The following is a 17132-nucleotide window of genomic DNA, read 5'->3' as shown; positions in this document are numbered from 1 at the left end:
TTTACAGACTAGCCTCCTTCTAATCTGGGTCCAGCAATCACTTACACCCCCGTGGTTACTGTCCTTTGTTCCAGGTTCTTTCAGGTATCCTTTGGCGGTGGAGAGGCTATCTCTTGAGCCAGCTGAAGACCAAATGGAGGGGTCTCCCAGGGGGTTAAATAGACTTTCTCTTGTGGGTGGACACCCCTCCCTCCCCCTGTGTAGAATCCCAGCTACAAGATGGAGTTTTGGAGTCACATGGGCAAGTACATGTCCATGCATGACTCAGAACTTAAAGGTAGCAGCCATTGTTCACATGCTACCTTGAATGTCCTTAGATAGACTTCTTGTGTGGATTGGAGCCTCAACTTGCAAATTCCTTTCTAAAGAAGCTGCCCAAATGCCTTACTAAGGCTACTTAAAATCAAACAAGTACACAGCCAATATTCATAACTTTGAATACAAAAATGATACATGCATATAAATAGGATGAATATATTCAGTAGATCATAACCTTTGCAGAGATATGTTACATGGCATATGCAGCACAAAACACACTCCAGTTATGTCATATCTACATTCACAAGCATACCTCCACAAAGCATCATGGGGTGCAATGTCACATTCCCCTGGTTGTAGTTTCTAGCAGGGCTTGCAGAGCTAGTTTCCATTTGCGTCTCTTATATGGTTTGCCTTTAGCCCCTCCCCACATCGTGTTAAGGTACAGTCTGTGGCTGCACTGTTGATACTGAAACAAGTAGTAATTTACATGGTAACTTAAACCATGGCTGGGATTGTGAGGGTGAACATTTTGCTTCCAATTGCAACCAGCTATATTAGAATTAAATGCTAGAATAACACTGTGCTGATATTGCTCTTGTCACAGAAATGGCTGAGATGTAGTGGTGTCAGAGATTAACAGTCACCTTCCCTTGCATAAAACCTCTAATCATGCTTCATTACAGATTTGCTCATCCATTTCCATTTCACCTTTCTACATTATACCAGGAAAACTCTCTCACCGAGGGGCATTAACACTGGTTGTCTATCACAGCAAAACTAAGGGCTGGAGTGATGCTTTTGTTCATGATTAATAGTAGGTGTCTGTTCCATAGAGATGAAATTAGTGGTCTTTTGAATGGCGCCATTTGCTTAACATTTAACAACACAAAGCAGGAAATAGCGGAACCCAGGCATCTCTCATCACCACCTGGCTCTGATCAGATTGACTGGGAATGACATTTACTTTGTTAATTTGAGAAGTTTAACTTTCCTCTAAGGGTCAATGAATGATACAAATAGTTGAGTGTTGTTTTTTCTCAAAACCTTTGGATGTTAGGATTTGTAGATGCAACACGAATGTTCCAGCAGGAGGAGCCCTAAGCACATTCCTCACTAAAGTTGCCTTGCTGCATTGACCCCTCCCCCAGCAGAAGAATCATGTTGATCATTTTTTGTTTAGTAACAGTTTTTCTTTTGTGTCTCCACGGCCAGGAGCCAACTGCAGGTCTGGGTATTATCCTGGACAGTGTGTGTGGGATGTTCCCACATCTTCTCTCTCCTCTTCTGCAGCTGCTCAAAGCCCTTGTATCGGATAAATCTACTGCAAAAAAGGTATGGAACCTGGCCTGAAATCTGGAAGACAGTTTATATCTGGACAGAAAAGGAACATTGTGTTAGACCCTCTCCCCTTGCTTTGTACACACATCCCATCCTTGATGCCTTGGGTAACAACCATCAACCTTTTGGCCAAGTGGTCTAGACAGGACTTCCTTCTGAGCCTGCCAGAAGAGTTGCTTTTGCATGATATAGGGCACACGCTCTCTCTAGTACTGAACTTACTGCCTTCATAGCACGGACAATCCTAGGGATCAAGATAATAGGAACTGAACCTGGTCTCCCGTGTGGCACTGTAGAGTAATGTTGCTTGGGCCTCAAACGTATTTTATGCTTTGGAACTACTTCCTGCTCTAATGATTAATATGATGTTCAGGGAGGCTAGCACAAAAAACAAAGTTCTGAGTATAACTCAGTTGCTGTTTTATGATGTGCAATCAGTAGACGAGTTCCAAGTAATTTAGACATCAAATGATAAATGGGGGAAGCACAGATTTCATTGCAACTTTATGGGAGCCACTTTGCCGGAACCCAGAGCTGAAGCACTACTCATAGCTTGTGACAATTGCCTTGTGTCAGGATGCTAACTTTTAGTGCTTTACTCATAATTAGTTCCTGTCTTCTTGATTCACTAGTTCAGAGAGGCGTTATTTGGGCAATTCCATGGGGACAGGATGGTGGTATTTCTGCTTCAGTAGGAGTTGGCATGTTGGAAGCAGACTATGCATTTCAAGTAACTTTACCTATCCCTAGAAATGGCCTGGCTTAATAGTTCCTTAGAAAGCTCTAGTTCTCTGGCTGTAAACTGTAGCTCTTTCCGTTTGCAGGTGTACAGTTTCCTGGATAAAATGTCCTTCTACATTGAGTTGTACAAACACAAGCCTCCTGATGTGATCTCGCATGAAGATGGCACCCTTTGGAGAAGGCAGGTGCCAAAACTTCTCTATCCCCTGGGTAAGGAATTCTGGAGGGGTCCTTCACCCTTGGAACACTGTCAGAGCTAGTTTTTTATGAACCAAATTGCTTACAGGTTTTAATTGTGAAGACTGGATTCTGATCACATTCTGAAGCTTCTGACTTTGTTTTTGTTTCACCTTTCCCTCCCCCTCCATTAGGACTGGGCCAGACAAACCTACGAATACCTCAGGGAACAGTGGGCCAGGTGATGCTGGATGACCGGGCATACTTAGTACGATGGGAATATTCCTACAGCAGCTGGACATTGTTCACCTGTGAAATTGAGATGCTGCTCCATGTTGTATCGACAGCAGGTGAGGCAAGAGGGGAATTGGGGTGGATGTTGTCGGGGAGAGAGGAGTGTGATGTATTAGTAACATTAACATAAGAGGAAAAAAATCAAGAGTAATTTCAGTGGGATTGGGACAGGTCCTAGGCACATTCTCCACTTCCTTTGGAACAGTCTGCCGCTGTTACAGAAGCGCATTGTGGCTGAGTCGAGCACCACATTGGGGATTGTGACAAGGGGAAAGAACAAATACTAGAAGAGGAGTGAGGAGGAAGAAAGGAGAGAAAGAAAGTAGGAGAGAGTCAAATACAGCAGGAGGTGGAAAGGTTTTGTTTTTTGTATTATGCTGTCTCCATAAAAGAGATCAGGAGGTGGTAAGCACTTATAGGGAGCTGGGCAAAATTTAAGATGAGAGAAAATAATGAGCAGGAGCCTTTTAAAATATCCCACCCACCCTCACATTTCTGTGTTTGGTCATTTGAGGGACATGGTCCCAGTTTAATCAATTTCTGTATTGCACCCTGGAAAGTAGATGTTCCCTTCATTAGAGATGTGGAATAATCTGAGAAGTAACTTACTGAAGGTTAGGACCTCTCTTGTAGAGATTGTAGTAGATCATCCAAGGAGTGGAGAGAGAGAGTAATGCTGCTTATGCATCTCTCCAGACTGTAATACTAGTTTTCTTTATCCAGATGTGATTCAGCACTGCCAGAGGGTCAAGCCAGTCATTGACCTGGTTCACAAGGTCATCAGCACTGATGTGTCGATAGCAGATTGTCTTCTGCCAATCACATCACGGATCTACATGCTGTTACAGAGGTAAGTAGCTGACTAGCAGTGACAGTTAAGGCACCCCGGAAGTTGCTAGAAATGGGGAAAATGGTCAACCATAAATTTTACCAAAGGCTATTTAGGAAGTCTGCCTCAGAGCTGGGATTAGAATTCTGGAGTTCCTGCCTTCATGTTCTGTGCGTAGACCACTAGACCACCTTGCCTACACACAACTGTTGTATTGCTTTAACTACACCTCTACCCCGATATAATGCGGTCCTCGGGAGCCAAAAAATCTCACCGCCTTATAGGTGAGACTGCGTTATATCGGGTATGGTCCAGTACGGCATACCGGCACGCTGTGACAGACTGGACCGGCTTCCCTGGTGGTGATTTAAAGGGCCTGGTGCTCCAGCCACTGTGGGGAGCCCCGGTCCCTTTAAATCACCGCCAGAGCTCTGACAGCGGGACTCGGGTGGTGATTTAAAGGGCCCGGGGCTCCCCACTGCTTTACCGTGTTATATCCGAATTCGTGTTCTATCAGGTCGCGTTCTATCAGGGTAGAAGTGTATAATGATATAACAGTACAGCTCTCCCTAATGTGAATGCAATTATATCTGTATAAATGCACCTGGTATAGCTATCCCTGAAGGAAGGGGAATACGCTTTACCAGTGTAAGTCACCTATATAACTGTGTCCACACTATGGGTTGTACAGAGTTAACTATTTCAGCAGAGAAATCACAATCTCTCTATACCAGTATAAAAACTGTATAGACCTGGCCTACGTTCTGAAGATTTTATATATAATACTCTGGGTTTTTCCTAGGTTAACAAGTGTGATCTCTCCCCCAGTGGATGTTATTGCTTCTTGTGTCAATTGTTTGACTGTATTGGCTGCCCGCATGCCAGCTAAGGTGAGAGGATACCTTCTGATTTTCCTGAAATGGAATAGTGTGTGTGTGTGTGTGTGTGTGTGTGTATATATATAAGGGGGTATATTTATACTGCTCTCTCCTCTTCTAGGTCTGGACTGATCTTCACCACACAGGGTTCTTACCATTTGTTGCCAATCCAGTTTCCAGTATGAGTCACATGATTAGGTAATTCAGTTTTCTCTTGTGCCTTTGCTTCCCTTGATAATATGCCATATGAGGTGTAAGTGTTTCACTAGTGTGGATTCTAGACTTTCTAAAATCCAGGCACCTAATGTTCCATTCTTACATAATAGACTGGCAAAATCCTTATTCTAAATTCAGTTCCACTGAATCACATACGACTGTAAAGTGTTTGAGCTCCTTATAGAAAATATAAGGAGAAAATACTACATTTAGACATACCCTCTGATCATAAACATGCTTAGCTTTGCAGCAGAAGCAAGATTAATCAGGCTTATAAAATACAAGATACTGCTCTTAAGGAGAAGTAAAATACTTCTTAAGTGCAAGGGTGATTTGTCCTGAGCTCGGTGAGTCACCTTTTCTCTACTCAGGATCATTCCCCCAGGTGTATTAGTTAATGTGATCCTCCTTCTCCATCTGCTTGGTTCCTATTGTACATACAATGCATGCTCTCGCTCCTTCCACAGTGCTGAGGGAATGAATGCTGGGGGCTATGGAAACCTGTTGATGAGCGTGGAACAGCCTCAGGGCGAGTATGGTGTCACCATCTCCTTCCTACACTTGGTCACAACTCTTGTCCGTGTAAGTGTTTCTGCAGTGCTTGTACATTTTCAGGCAGCAATAGGTTACTACTAGCTGGTGAGAGTGAAGATGAGGTAAAGGTGTGTACTGAATGTATGAGGTTCCCTTGGGTGGGGCCACCTCTGGTATCCATTTGACAACATACCCACCTTTTGTGCTGGGACCCTTGCTTTTCCCATGATTTGGTCTTTCCAACAATCATCTTCAAGTTGCAAATTGCACTCGCTCCCTGATCAGGGTGGTGGGAGTGCTCAGTCTCTTCAGAGTCCCATTAACATTGCTCTGGGTAAGCAGGAAAGGAAAGCTCTTTTGTCTGCTGCTTTTTCTCTTCTAGAGATCCAAGTGTATTTACCTCCATAACACATCTGATCTTCACTTGCTTTGAGTGCAAGAGAATAGAAATTGCTCATAAACCTCTGTCCCCATGCTGCATTACGCAGCACTGTTGGTAGAACTGTTCTGGCCCCTATTTCTGTCTTTGGAGTGTGAGGATTAAATGTCTTCCAACCAAAGATGTCACACCTTTGAACTAGGATCGAAACTGTAATGTTGCTGCTTTTTCTAGGGACAACTTGGCAGCACCCAGAGCCAAGGGCTGATGCCCTGCATTGTGTTTGTGCTGAAGGAAATGTTACCAAACTACCACAAATGGCGCTATAACTCCCATGGAGTGAGAGAACGAATTGGTAAGAATAGCTCCTCAAGGGGAGCAAAGTTGAACTCTGTCTAGAGAGAATGTGTCTTTCTCTGTTGTCCCCCCTCACCCCCCCCTTTCATTATAAATGGCTCAGTGAGCACTTGGATTTATACTTTATAATGTAACGGTACCTATTGCTTCTGAACTCAACAACTGCTCTCTCTGAAGACTGAATTCATTCTTCCTGCTTTTCAGGGTGCCTAATCCTGCAGCTCATTCATGCTATTCTGAATCTCTGCCCTGAAATGGATCCTCACAGCAGGTAAGGGGAAAGTGAATTTCATATATCACTCTATATGCAACAGTCCCATTTACAGTGCAGAAGACCTCAGTCACTGTTCTTTTGTTCACAACTTGGAATGTGAAATACTAACTTGGCAACAGTATAGTTTGCTGCTTTGTAGCCTTGGTCCACCTTGCTTACGTTGAGCCCAGGGAAATGCAGAAAGGGGTGGGAGAGAGGGCAAACCCAGATGGTTATGCAAAGCTGCTGATGAGGGGAAGGAAGCCAGTGGACAGACTTAATTTTATACTGCTGCAGATGTGTACATTCCAGACTGCCATCCACTTCTCTGTGGTTGGTGTGCCCACTTTGGGGGTTTGCACCTAACATATTGGGGAATGAGGGAGAGATGAAGTGAGGGGGTGGTATAGAAATTGAAAGAAGTTACTTAACTTGCATGGTGGATCAGTAGGACCTTTCTATCTTACGTATTTCTAATGTGCTCATCCCTGTAGTGTCTGGGTTGATGATGGCACTGATACATGTTGAGTGCCATCAGATCAGGCAGAGGACCTTTCCTGTGATTGCTTGCTTTCCAGTGTCTGTGTCCTTGTCTTGCAGCAATGCTCCAAGCCTGCAGTCCTTGTGCATCTTCAGCCTGGCCAACACGGAAGCAGGACAGGCTGTCATTAACATCATGGGCATCGGTGTGGACACCATTGATATGGTAATGGCCTCACAGTCCTGTAGGTGAGTTACGTGTTCCACTCTTGCGGCATGGAAAAAGCAGCAACAAATCATACTTGAAATGTGGTTTAACTGGGTTACATGTTGCTGGGAGTCAATGTAGTTGCCAGTCGGGGCAACTGTCTCTGATCATAATTCTGAAAAAATAACCAAAATCTGCCGCTTATTCACAGCTTTCTGTCACTGTGCTTATTCTCTTCATATACATTCCCTAATTCCTGCAGTTGCTTTTCATTTCTGATTTTGCTTAGCCTAACTGAGTATTGCACTAAGGAAATGAGATGTGGGTATGCTTGATTGTTTCACACTTGCTTGTAGTAATGCTATTATAAAGAGCTCACTAGATTCAGCATATAAAAGTACCAAATGAAGTAAAAGGCAGGAAAATTATAGCAAAAGTTCCAATTTTCATGCCTCTAAATCATGCCTTGAGTCCAGTACAATCCTTTAGCATGAGTAAACCATTACAAAGCTTGAGTTGCAGTGTTAGAAAGTCCTTGTGGTTTCTTGATTAATCGGTTTCTTAAAGGTGGATTCCTGAAGGCAGTACTGGGGGCTGCTTCACAACTTAAACCTCCTCTCCAACCAGTTATCAGGATAGTTACTTTTGAACACTTCAACAATGGTTAAATCCCTTTATTTATTAGTGTGTAACTAAAGGTCCTTCTGTGCTTTAAAAAACTCTCTCTGGCCCTTAATAGTGTGCTCAGTGGACCCACCCAGCCTTTCTGGCTCGGGAGCGTTAACTCTTCAGATACTTTAACAAATCTGTTGGGGAAAGAGGGAACCTAGAATACAGTGAAAACAAATAGCAATATTGAATTAGAGATTTTTCACAGACTGATGCCACATGACTGGAGTACAGATAATCTGTAGTAGAAGCTTTCAGACTTCTTAGTCTGGACCTTAAGTATGTGTATGTGTGCGTGTGCACGGAGTACACCCGCCCTTTCAATTGTGACCATGTGGACCCATCCTCTCCCATTCATGATAGCATAAAATCTCTCATGAATGTAGCAGTTGCTTCTGTGGAAAAGTAACATTAGGAAAGTATCTATAAGCATTTTAGCTGCCTTTAATGTGGGTTGCCCTTTGTGAAGAAAGTTAATCAAGCTACTTACTTTGGCTCTTCATTTCATCTACCCTCCTATCTGTTCTGCTCCTCCCTCCACCTGCACATACTGCTTTATCATGTAGTCCTCCTTTCCCCTGCACAGTCAGGAAGCAAGGAAGAGAGCCAGTACTGTGTGGCTTGCTGTCTCTCTACGGATCACTAGCAACTGCTTCGCAGACCACCAGTGGTATACAGAGGTCAGGGGTTCTCAACTCTTTGATCTGTCATAGAGACCCATGACACTGCTATATTTGGTTATTTTACAGTAGCTGTTGGATGCTGTCTCATCACCCTGTTTATACAGCTTGGCTGTTGTTCCCTAGCCAAGTTTGTTTTACTCAAAAATAGTTCCTTAACAATAGTGTTCTCCCTTTCTTCTCCTTAAAATGACCATCACTTATTTATATGCAGTGTTGTTGTAGTTGTGTTGGTCTCAGGATATTAGGGGGACAAGGTGGGTGAAGTAAGCTTTTATTGGACCAACTTCTGTTGGTTAGAGAAACAAGCTTTTGAGCTTACACACAGTTACCTTACATCTGTATCAAAGGTAGCATGCATCAGCAGTTATGATACTATGTGTGCTCCAGGGCCTTGTTTACCCATCTATGCCAAGGACACTTTAATCTTTTTGATACTCTTGCTTTTATACATTAGTCCTTGAATTGTCCTGGCCTTGCCTCTGTGTTTCCCCTTTCCATGCTTCCTGTGACATGCGTCTATAAAAATGAAGTAGCATGATCTTAGAAATTTTAGATTTATTTTACTTGTTTGGTCCAACAGTTATACTCACTCACTGGAGAATTTCAAGGGAATTGCACGCATTGCAGATTTGTGGAAGTAAGTGTAATATTATGCAAGCCAGAACCACCCCACCCTTCCAAAAAACCCTTTATGTTCAGATAATATGCTGTGTCTGACTTATGGTGAAGACTAGCTTTATTTCATCCTCTTGTCCCTCTGTATTATAGCCTTTGTAATACGTAAGATCACCCATAATTTGGAAACATACATGACGTTGGCATGGCGGGATGGGATAAGGATAAAGCATGTGTTTCAATTCTGAATTGCCTCCTTGTTTTCATGGAATTATCTAAACACAGTAATAACTCTATCGTTCAGATTGTAACAGCTGACATTATAAGTCTGATCTTGAACTTGGCTCTCCTCTATGTAGCTTTCTGTAAATTTTCCTTTCTGCCTGAAATTTCTTCTCCATAGTCTCTGTGCATAGTAGAATCTTTTTGCAAAGTTTTGAGGTTAGTTTCTTAGTTATGGGAGTCTGAAGAAATAAAGAAGGGGACTCAAAATTGTTACAACTTGTTTTATCTTTTCATAACTGAAAAATGGCTTGGTCTGAAAACTTCACACTTGTTTTACATGCTAATTCTCAGTTAGAATTGACACACAGGACTGTTAGTAACAAGCTGAAGTGGAAAAGCTTGCAATTACGAAGGGTCAGATTTTAAGGCTTTAAGTATAAGAGCATTTCTGTGACCAACTTTGTGGCAGTTGTAGGTAACGTGATATGTATCTGCAGAGTTTCATAAGAGGAACTAGTTAGGAATTTGAAGAGGTTATAAACTCTGCCTGTTGCCTGAGGGAGATCTCAAGTAATCACCACAGACAGCTGAGGAGTTGGGTTCTGCTTACAGCAGGGGACTTTTGTCCCCTCTTTGTCCCAAACTAAGCAGCTCCTAAAGCAGCTGTCCAATTAAGGGGAAATATTGGTCTTCATACTGAGGGCCCCATCTAGCCACCACCCAAAACTGTGTGACCCTACTTCCAGTTTTATTCTGAGACACTGAGTGACCCTCTGCCCCAGGTATAGCAATTTGCCTTGCCTCATCTTCCTATTTCCTTGCCATGACCATTCCCATTCCCATCTTAACACGCCTGCCCGCCCCTAAAGATGTGTTGTGATTGAAAAGGGGTTAGGAGGCCTTAAGGCTCACCCCTTCCACCTCTGTTTTGTTCCAGAACAAAAGGGAAGGAGGAGCCTGGACTTGTTAGGGGGAGGAGATCTGTTGGGAGGTTGTGGCATTAATCGCTAAAAACTTGTCCCTAAACTTTAATAAGGGTTAAAAAGGTTAATACAATTCAGAACCAGTTTTTTCTTTGTCTGACTGGTTTGGACTCCTTATAAGTGAGACTAATGGTAAAAACAACCCCTTGCTGATTTGAACATCTACTGTGAAACCAAAGGCAATGTGGATCCTCTAACATCCACTGATATAGACAGCAGAGTTTAGATCCTTCATGAGTGCAACATTTGCAAGAGACTTCTCATTCTGCACTAACCAGGATAAGATGTGCTAACAGCCAGTGGAGGTTTCTGCTTTTAAAAAGCCATCATAGGAGAAAATAATTATGCATTCAAAAGTAAGACAATTCAAAGTTAAATTCTCTGCACTAGCTTGAACTCGGCCCCAGATACCTGTCCAACTTCCACCTGTAGCCTAGGTGGAAGTTGGACAGGTATTTTTACCATTCACCTTCCCATTCTTCAATCCCTTTCCTCCAGTACAGATCACTCACTCCCACTAAAACTGTGTACTAGCCTATGAAACCCTAAATAGCTAACACATGGGAGTGAGACCTCTCCCCATTAAAGAATAGACTACAGTATCTTATGTCTTTTTCCACGTACACACCACCTTCTGATCTACTATCTGACTGTAGACCACCCAACACACTGAAAAGAGAGATGCCTCTAAACAGTTACACCACCTGCAGCGAGATCTATGACCCATGGTACATTGCCAAAAGAAAGTATTTCCCATATGGTGTTCATTAAACAGTATATGTACTCTAAAGGGTGGGTTTATGTTCCGTGTAGAAGCAGGTGAAACTCTCATGGGAGGGTGAGCAAGATATGGGGAAAGAGTTACCATGGGTGGAGGAATCTTAACTTCAGATGTCTTTGCTTTCTAATATTTAAATGAATTATGTCTCAAACTTAACTGTATTTCAACAACTTTTTTTTGTCTGGTAATTAAGTTTTTAGCTTAATTTTTGTTGGTTTTAATCTCCCTCCTCCTACTCCTTGGCAATAATGGACAATACAAGAGTTTTAAAAAAAATTACCTTTTTTTGGGTTATTGGATCTGTCTGAAAACTGCTTTTTGCACTCTTTGAACTTAAAAACTTATGAGCCAATTTAACTCCAACCTAGGGAAGAAGGAAAATCACAGAACAGTTACGCACCCCAAAGACAAGGGTTTAGAATAGAAACACTCTCAGAACCTTGTGCTACTATTATAAACTCAGGATTAGTTATGTAGTAGTATTTTGCATTATATTGCTATACTTGCATGATAAGTGAGAGTGAATAGAGTTCTCTTACAACCTTTGCTCTTGCTTGATAGGACCACAGAATACTGAATTTGCTATTTGAATACTGTACAGCTAATGAGCATCATTTGAGTTGATTTTAATGCATTCCTTTTGGTTTCTGTTTGGCAACACAGCGATGAGTCACTGGGCCAGGGCCAGCTGCTGATCCAGACAGTAAAGCTGGCATTCTCGGTCACCAATAACGTCATCCGGTTGAAATCCCCTTCTAGCGTGGTATCCCCACTGGAACAGGCACTTACTCAGCATGGTATGTACCTCTTTGTTGGCCAGCCCAGGCAGTAGTGTCTGTTCCTCGAACACAGATAATGTGTAACTTGCTAACATTGGATTGAGGTCTGACTCCTCTGAACAGTGCAGTTCTCATCCAGCATACTAGTGATGGGAGGGCACCAGAGGGCATTCTCCTTCTTCAAGGGATTAGCCAATGGACATTTAGTAAATTCCCTGTAATGTGGACTATGTTGACAAGTTTTCCCCTTGCATTAGAACCGTTACGGAATCCTCTTATGCAGTGACGCTGGGTATGTGACGCTGGGCCCACTTTTGGGAGGGTAGCAGAATTGTTTTTGTCTTGCTCTTCACCTACTAGGCTCTTGGTGGCACTGGTGCTTCTGGTTCTTTGCAGCTCTGGGAGCAGTGTGGAAGCTTTGAACTATATTCTCATTGTTGGCTCACCAGGACTGCTTTCAAATAGCCACCTACTGTTATTTTCACTTGTTTTGTTTACTGCTTTCTAACATGAGACAGTGCTGAACGGTATGGTAAAGCAGCTGCCAGTAGTACCTACGGCCAGACCCATCCGTTGTCCTCTTGGAAAGCTGAATTCATTCCCTCTCACTCCCTTTCCACTCTAGTATAGAGTAGCATGACTGCCTACTAAATAGTTGCTGAATAGTCTGTCTTGAAGAGCCCTCATAGGAGATTATTCCAGCTTCTCACCTGTGATTTAATTGTGTTCTCACCAGGTGCTCATGGGAACAATCTGATTGCTGTCTTGGCCAAATATATCTACCACAAACACGACCCAGCACTGCCACGCCTTGCCATCCAGCTGCTCAAACGACTCGCTACGGTAAAACTAGTTTCTCACAAGTGCTTTGCCATGCTTTCCCTTTTTGTTGATTCCACCACTTAAACTGTCTCCAGTGACCCTCCAAGATACAACCTGTGAGTGTTCTTGCTGTGAGATTTCCAACCTTGTCAAAAAGGAACTTATATTAAGATTTATCCAGGGACCCTGTATTAAGACATATTCTTTACCTATTAGACTAACACTTTTTGATTGTTAAAATCTGAAAGCTCCTTTGGGTTTTATTTAGGCATTTAAATGTTGCAATTTCGGGGGTATTTATTTTAACATCTCAACCCAAATCTCTCTAGCTGTCTGTCTGTCGTCTTCAGTTTTGCCCCTTTCCTTGTGAAATAGATGAGGAATGGAGCAAAACTCAGAACAATTTGGCAATTTTCTACATGTTCCATTAAAATCAAAATTATTTCTTGATTTTTCCCTCTCCCATGTCCCTGCGCTCAAGGGTGAGAATTTTCTGGAATTTCAGTTTAAAACAAATATCACAAGCCCCATTTATATATTGAGAGGAAGCATCATAGCATTTATCTCCATTTGTTTAGCATGTTTCTTCCCTTTTGCAGGTAGCTCCGATGTCTGTTTACGCCTGCCTTGGGAGTGATGCTGCTGCCATTCGTGATGCCTTTTTGACCCGCCTGCAGAGTAAGATTGAGGACATGCGCATTAAAGTCATGATCCTGGAGTTCCTCACTGTTGCTGTAGAGACACAGCCTGGGCTCATTGAGCTCTTCCTGAACCTGGAAGTGAAAGATGGGAGTGATGGGTCAAAGGTAAAACAGCAAGTGTCTACATAAGGATTTACTGGAGTAGTAGGATATTCCTATCTTTACATATGGCTTGAAGCTTTCCTGGCTTTGTTCCTTATTTTAGTAAAGATCTCTAAGGCTTTACTTTGTCCTCAGTATGAGTGTCTTTGTCATACACCCTGAGGCGCCTGACAAGATACTGAACATTGGTTTTAATGCTGTGTAGCCTGATTCTGGGACGAGAACCTTATGACCTTCTGATCAATTGGCAAAAAGATTCCCTTCGACCAAAGAGAAATCTTCCTGTGTTCTCCAACCACTATGCAAGCACCTCCTGTTTCAGTATGCTATTTAATTGCACCTACAAAATACGCAGGGAAGCAAAACTTTTTTCCTGCCCCTTGAAGTAATCTGACTTATAAAAATAATTTATTCCACTCTTCACTGTCTTTTTAGATATTCCTCATAGGTGTTCTATATTAAATGTATGTGTATATGAAATACACGCCTATACCATGTGCTCAAGCTTTACTTACCTGTGTATTTTGTAGGTGGAATTAAATAGCATACTGAAACAGGAAGTGGTTGGATGTAGATGTCTCTCATTTTCTCCCTCTTGCTTTAGGAATTCAGCTTAGGGGAATGGAGTTGCCTCCAAGTGGTCTTGGAACTGATAGACTCCAAACAGCAGGAAAGATACTGGTGCCCTCCCCTCTTGCACCGGGCTGCCATTGCATTCCTTCATGCCCTGTGGCAGGACCGTCGGGATAGTGCCATGCTGGTCTTGAGGACCAAGTGAGTAATCGCTTTTCTATGCTGTCTTTAGATGTGGCCTGTATTCCTTGTTTCTAGATGTATAACTTTGGCTGTTTTCAAAATATATTTTGTTTGAATGGGCTCAGTTTACCAAGCTCTCCAGATCACTCTGTATGACTGCCTTGTCCTCAGCATTTACCATACCGCCAAACTTAGTGTCATTGGCAAATTTTATCAGCAGTGATTTCATATTTATTTCCAGATCATTGATGAAAATGTTGAATCACATTGGGCCTAGTACCATTCACAGGCTGATTCAGAATGGGCTGTTTTAAACTCTATTTCAGTGAATAGAAATAAACATATCCCACCAGTTCTGACCGGTTGGAGGATCCCTTTTAATTGTAACTTAGATACTTGGTGGTCAGACTCAGAGGCTTCTCAGCTAATAGCTGGTTAGACCTCTTCCTCCAGTCTCCTGGTAACCTGCTTTGCATGCAAAACATTGGGGAAAATTTAAGTAATTAGGGACGCTTATGTTAAGGAAAAATTAAACTTTCTATTGTGAAGCACATATGCACAATTCTGTTGAAGGTAACCCTCCTCTTTCAGTGTGCTCTGCACTGCCAGTTGAGTAGTGTTACTACATTTATGGTGTGTGAAATATCTCAGACAGTGGAGTTTGCCATGAAAGGCTGGCAGGATCAGGCTGTTCCTGTCAGGTGTGCTGTGTAGGTCCGTGGCTCTCAGCCGGGGTACGTGTACCCCTAGGGGGTACGCAGAGGTTTTCCATGGGATACATCAACTCATCTAGATATTTGCCTAGTTTTACAACAGGCTACATAAAAAGTACTAGCACAGTCACTGCAAACTAAAATTTCCTACAGACAATGATTTGTTTATTTTGCTCTATATACTATACACTGAAATGGAAGTATAATATTTATATTCCAGTTGATTCATTTTTATAATTATATGGTAAAAATGAGAAAATAAGCAATTTTTCAGTAACAGTGTGCTGACACACTTTTTTGTATTTTTATGTCTGATTTTGTAAGCAAGTAATTTCTAAGTGAGGTGTAACTTGGGGGTACGCAAGACAAATCAGAGCCCTAAAAGGGGTGCAGTAGCCTGGAAAGGTTGAGAGCAATAGGAGAAGTATGGTAACTTACAGTATTTTTGTGTGTTTTTAGGCCAAAGTTTTGGGAAAACTTAACCAACCCCCTCTTTGGGACCCTTTCTCCCCCCTCAGAAACATCAGAGGTGAGTTGTTAATAAGGACTGAAAATAGCTGTGGTTTTCTGAGAAGTGAAAACCACACTTCCTTCCTTTTGCTTGTTGCCATCTAAGAGGAAATATGGTTGGGTAAAGCACAAGGAGGAGTTCTGAGAGTGGGTTTTATTTCCAACGCTTGCACGGATTATCTGCGTAATTTTGGATTAGTCTCCTGAACTCTCATTGCCTCTATTTCACCATCTGTAAAAACAGAGATAACATCTACCTAACAGGGATGATGAGGTTTATCTCCTTAATGTTTGTAAAGAACTAGTACACTAGATGTGCAATATAGAGTGTGTGTGTGTGTGTACATACGTGTACAGGATATTTTGCTCCTGTTCCCAGACATCTGAACAATCTCTCCTCCTTACTGGGCCTACCTCAGACTGACTTGGAGTCCTGAGGATTTTGCCATTCTTCTGCTTTGAAAACCTCTGTCTTCCCTGTGAAAATCTTAATCTCCCTCTATCCAGCTGTCGTACAGATTTGAATATGGTGCTCTTCCCTTGTTGGCAGAGTAGATGAGCACAGTCTACTGAGGCAGCTGCTCTTACATAAGTCCATTGGATCCTTACTCCCCCCTATCTAGAGAAGATGGCTGTGGCACTCATGGGTGGGACAGTTCTCACAGGAAAGTGCAGTACCATTCACTCTGCCGCTAGGTGATGAGCAGGCACAAGTCTTGCTTCCATCCCTGTCAGCCCCAGGGAGGCCCAGAGGGTTGCCTTTGTGCTACTCTCTAGGCCCTGTTGGCTCAGGAATCCAAGGGTAACAGGAAAACTGGGGCCACTTGAATAGCAGAAGAGGGGCTTGATTGACAGTGTGGGTGTCGTGGACTTTTTAGACTATGGTCCTCAACTCTCTTTGTAGGACAGAGCTCGGGACACAGTGCTGCCAGATCTGACCTGGAGCAACAGATAACCTGCTCATGCTCTGCTTTTATTCCCTCTTTGTAGCTCAGTGTCTTGGACACTTGTGCCTTAATCATGAAAATCATCTGCCTGGAGATCTACTATGTGGTCAAGTGAGTCATTGACAATCTGTCCTGCTCTAGAGTTTTCAGTGATGCTAGGGGCACCTGAAAGGGAGGGCACAGTCCTGCGCTGTATGTGGGGTACATACTAAGAGATTCTCCATGTTTGAGGGAGAGGCAAGTTGGAGCTAACAGTTCTATGGAAGTGCTGGAGGGACAGTCAGTAGTTTACCTGTGGCTGCTGGGGCTCAGAAGAGAGGAGCACAAGCCTGCCTCATTTGATTTGAATTTCATGCAGCCATTTATTAGAGAAATAGATGTTATGAGAAGAGTTTCTGTGGTCTGTAAATGTGACATTCTGGGTATGGATCTCAAAAGAGAAATATCTGTCCTGGAATAATGAAACTTTTTAAATATTTTTAAAGCTCATTATGGGACTATGCTAGCCACATGTAATACAGTGAAATGTTCCCATCACACACTGGATGCTAGAATTAAAATTAGGACAATCTAGCTTTTCTCCAACTCTGTAGCAGTGCATAGTATTAAGTTGTTGCTCATGACGTTTATGCCAGAAAATTTTACTTTGCTTCAGTAGGATTCTTTGGATAGACGGGGGGTAATCATGTGTTTTAGAAAAAAGTTTCACCATTTTAATACCTATAATTATGGCATGACATCAATTTACTACTTTAGCTTCTTGTAATATTGGTTGTCTCTTTTTTGGAGGGTGGGGCAAGGACATTATTCTGTTGGTCTAGCATTGCCAGATATGGTATTTAATGGTATTGAGGTAATACTACATAGAATAGCCCTTGTTAAACATATTTCCTTTGATAAG

General features: G+C 42.5%; 1 protein-coding gene across 1 annotated transcript in view; it reads left to right on the top strand.

Moving 5' to 3' along the window:
• Window positions 1-1473: 1473 nt before the first annotated feature.
• LOC123356973 (nucleoporin NUP188-like) overlaps window positions 1474-17132 on the top strand; it is a gene marked incomplete at its 5' end in the record, with an annotated part of 31135 nt that continues 15476 nt past the window's right edge. The window contains 17 exon segments of the mRNA XM_045000227.1: window positions 1474-1593; window positions 2424-2550; window positions 2712-2867; window positions 3535-3661; window positions 4443-4530; window positions 4640-4716; window positions 5202-5316; window positions 5882-6002; window positions 6209-6275; window positions 6858-6986; window positions 8878-8934; window positions 11565-11698; window positions 12417-12523; window positions 13102-13308; window positions 13910-14079; window positions 15234-15303; window positions 16275-16342. Of these exon segments, the coding sequence (XP_044856162.1) occupies window positions 1474-1593; window positions 2424-2550; window positions 2712-2867; window positions 3535-3661; window positions 4443-4530; window positions 4640-4716; window positions 5202-5316; window positions 5882-6002; window positions 6209-6275; window positions 6858-6986; window positions 8878-8934; window positions 11565-11698; window positions 12417-12523; window positions 13102-13308; window positions 13910-14079; window positions 15234-15303; window positions 16275-16342 (1940 nt within the window).

Source organism: Mauremys mutica, unplaced genomic scaffold, assembly GCF_020497125.1.
Source record: "Mauremys mutica isolate MM-2020 ecotype Southern unplaced genomic scaffold, ASM2049712v1 000121F_np12_subseq_1:36717_obj, whole genome shotgun sequence".
Taxonomy (NCBI): Eukaryota; Metazoa; Chordata; order Testudines; family Geoemydidae; genus Mauremys; species Mauremys mutica.
This window is presented reverse-complemented; position numbering and strand designations above follow the sequence as displayed.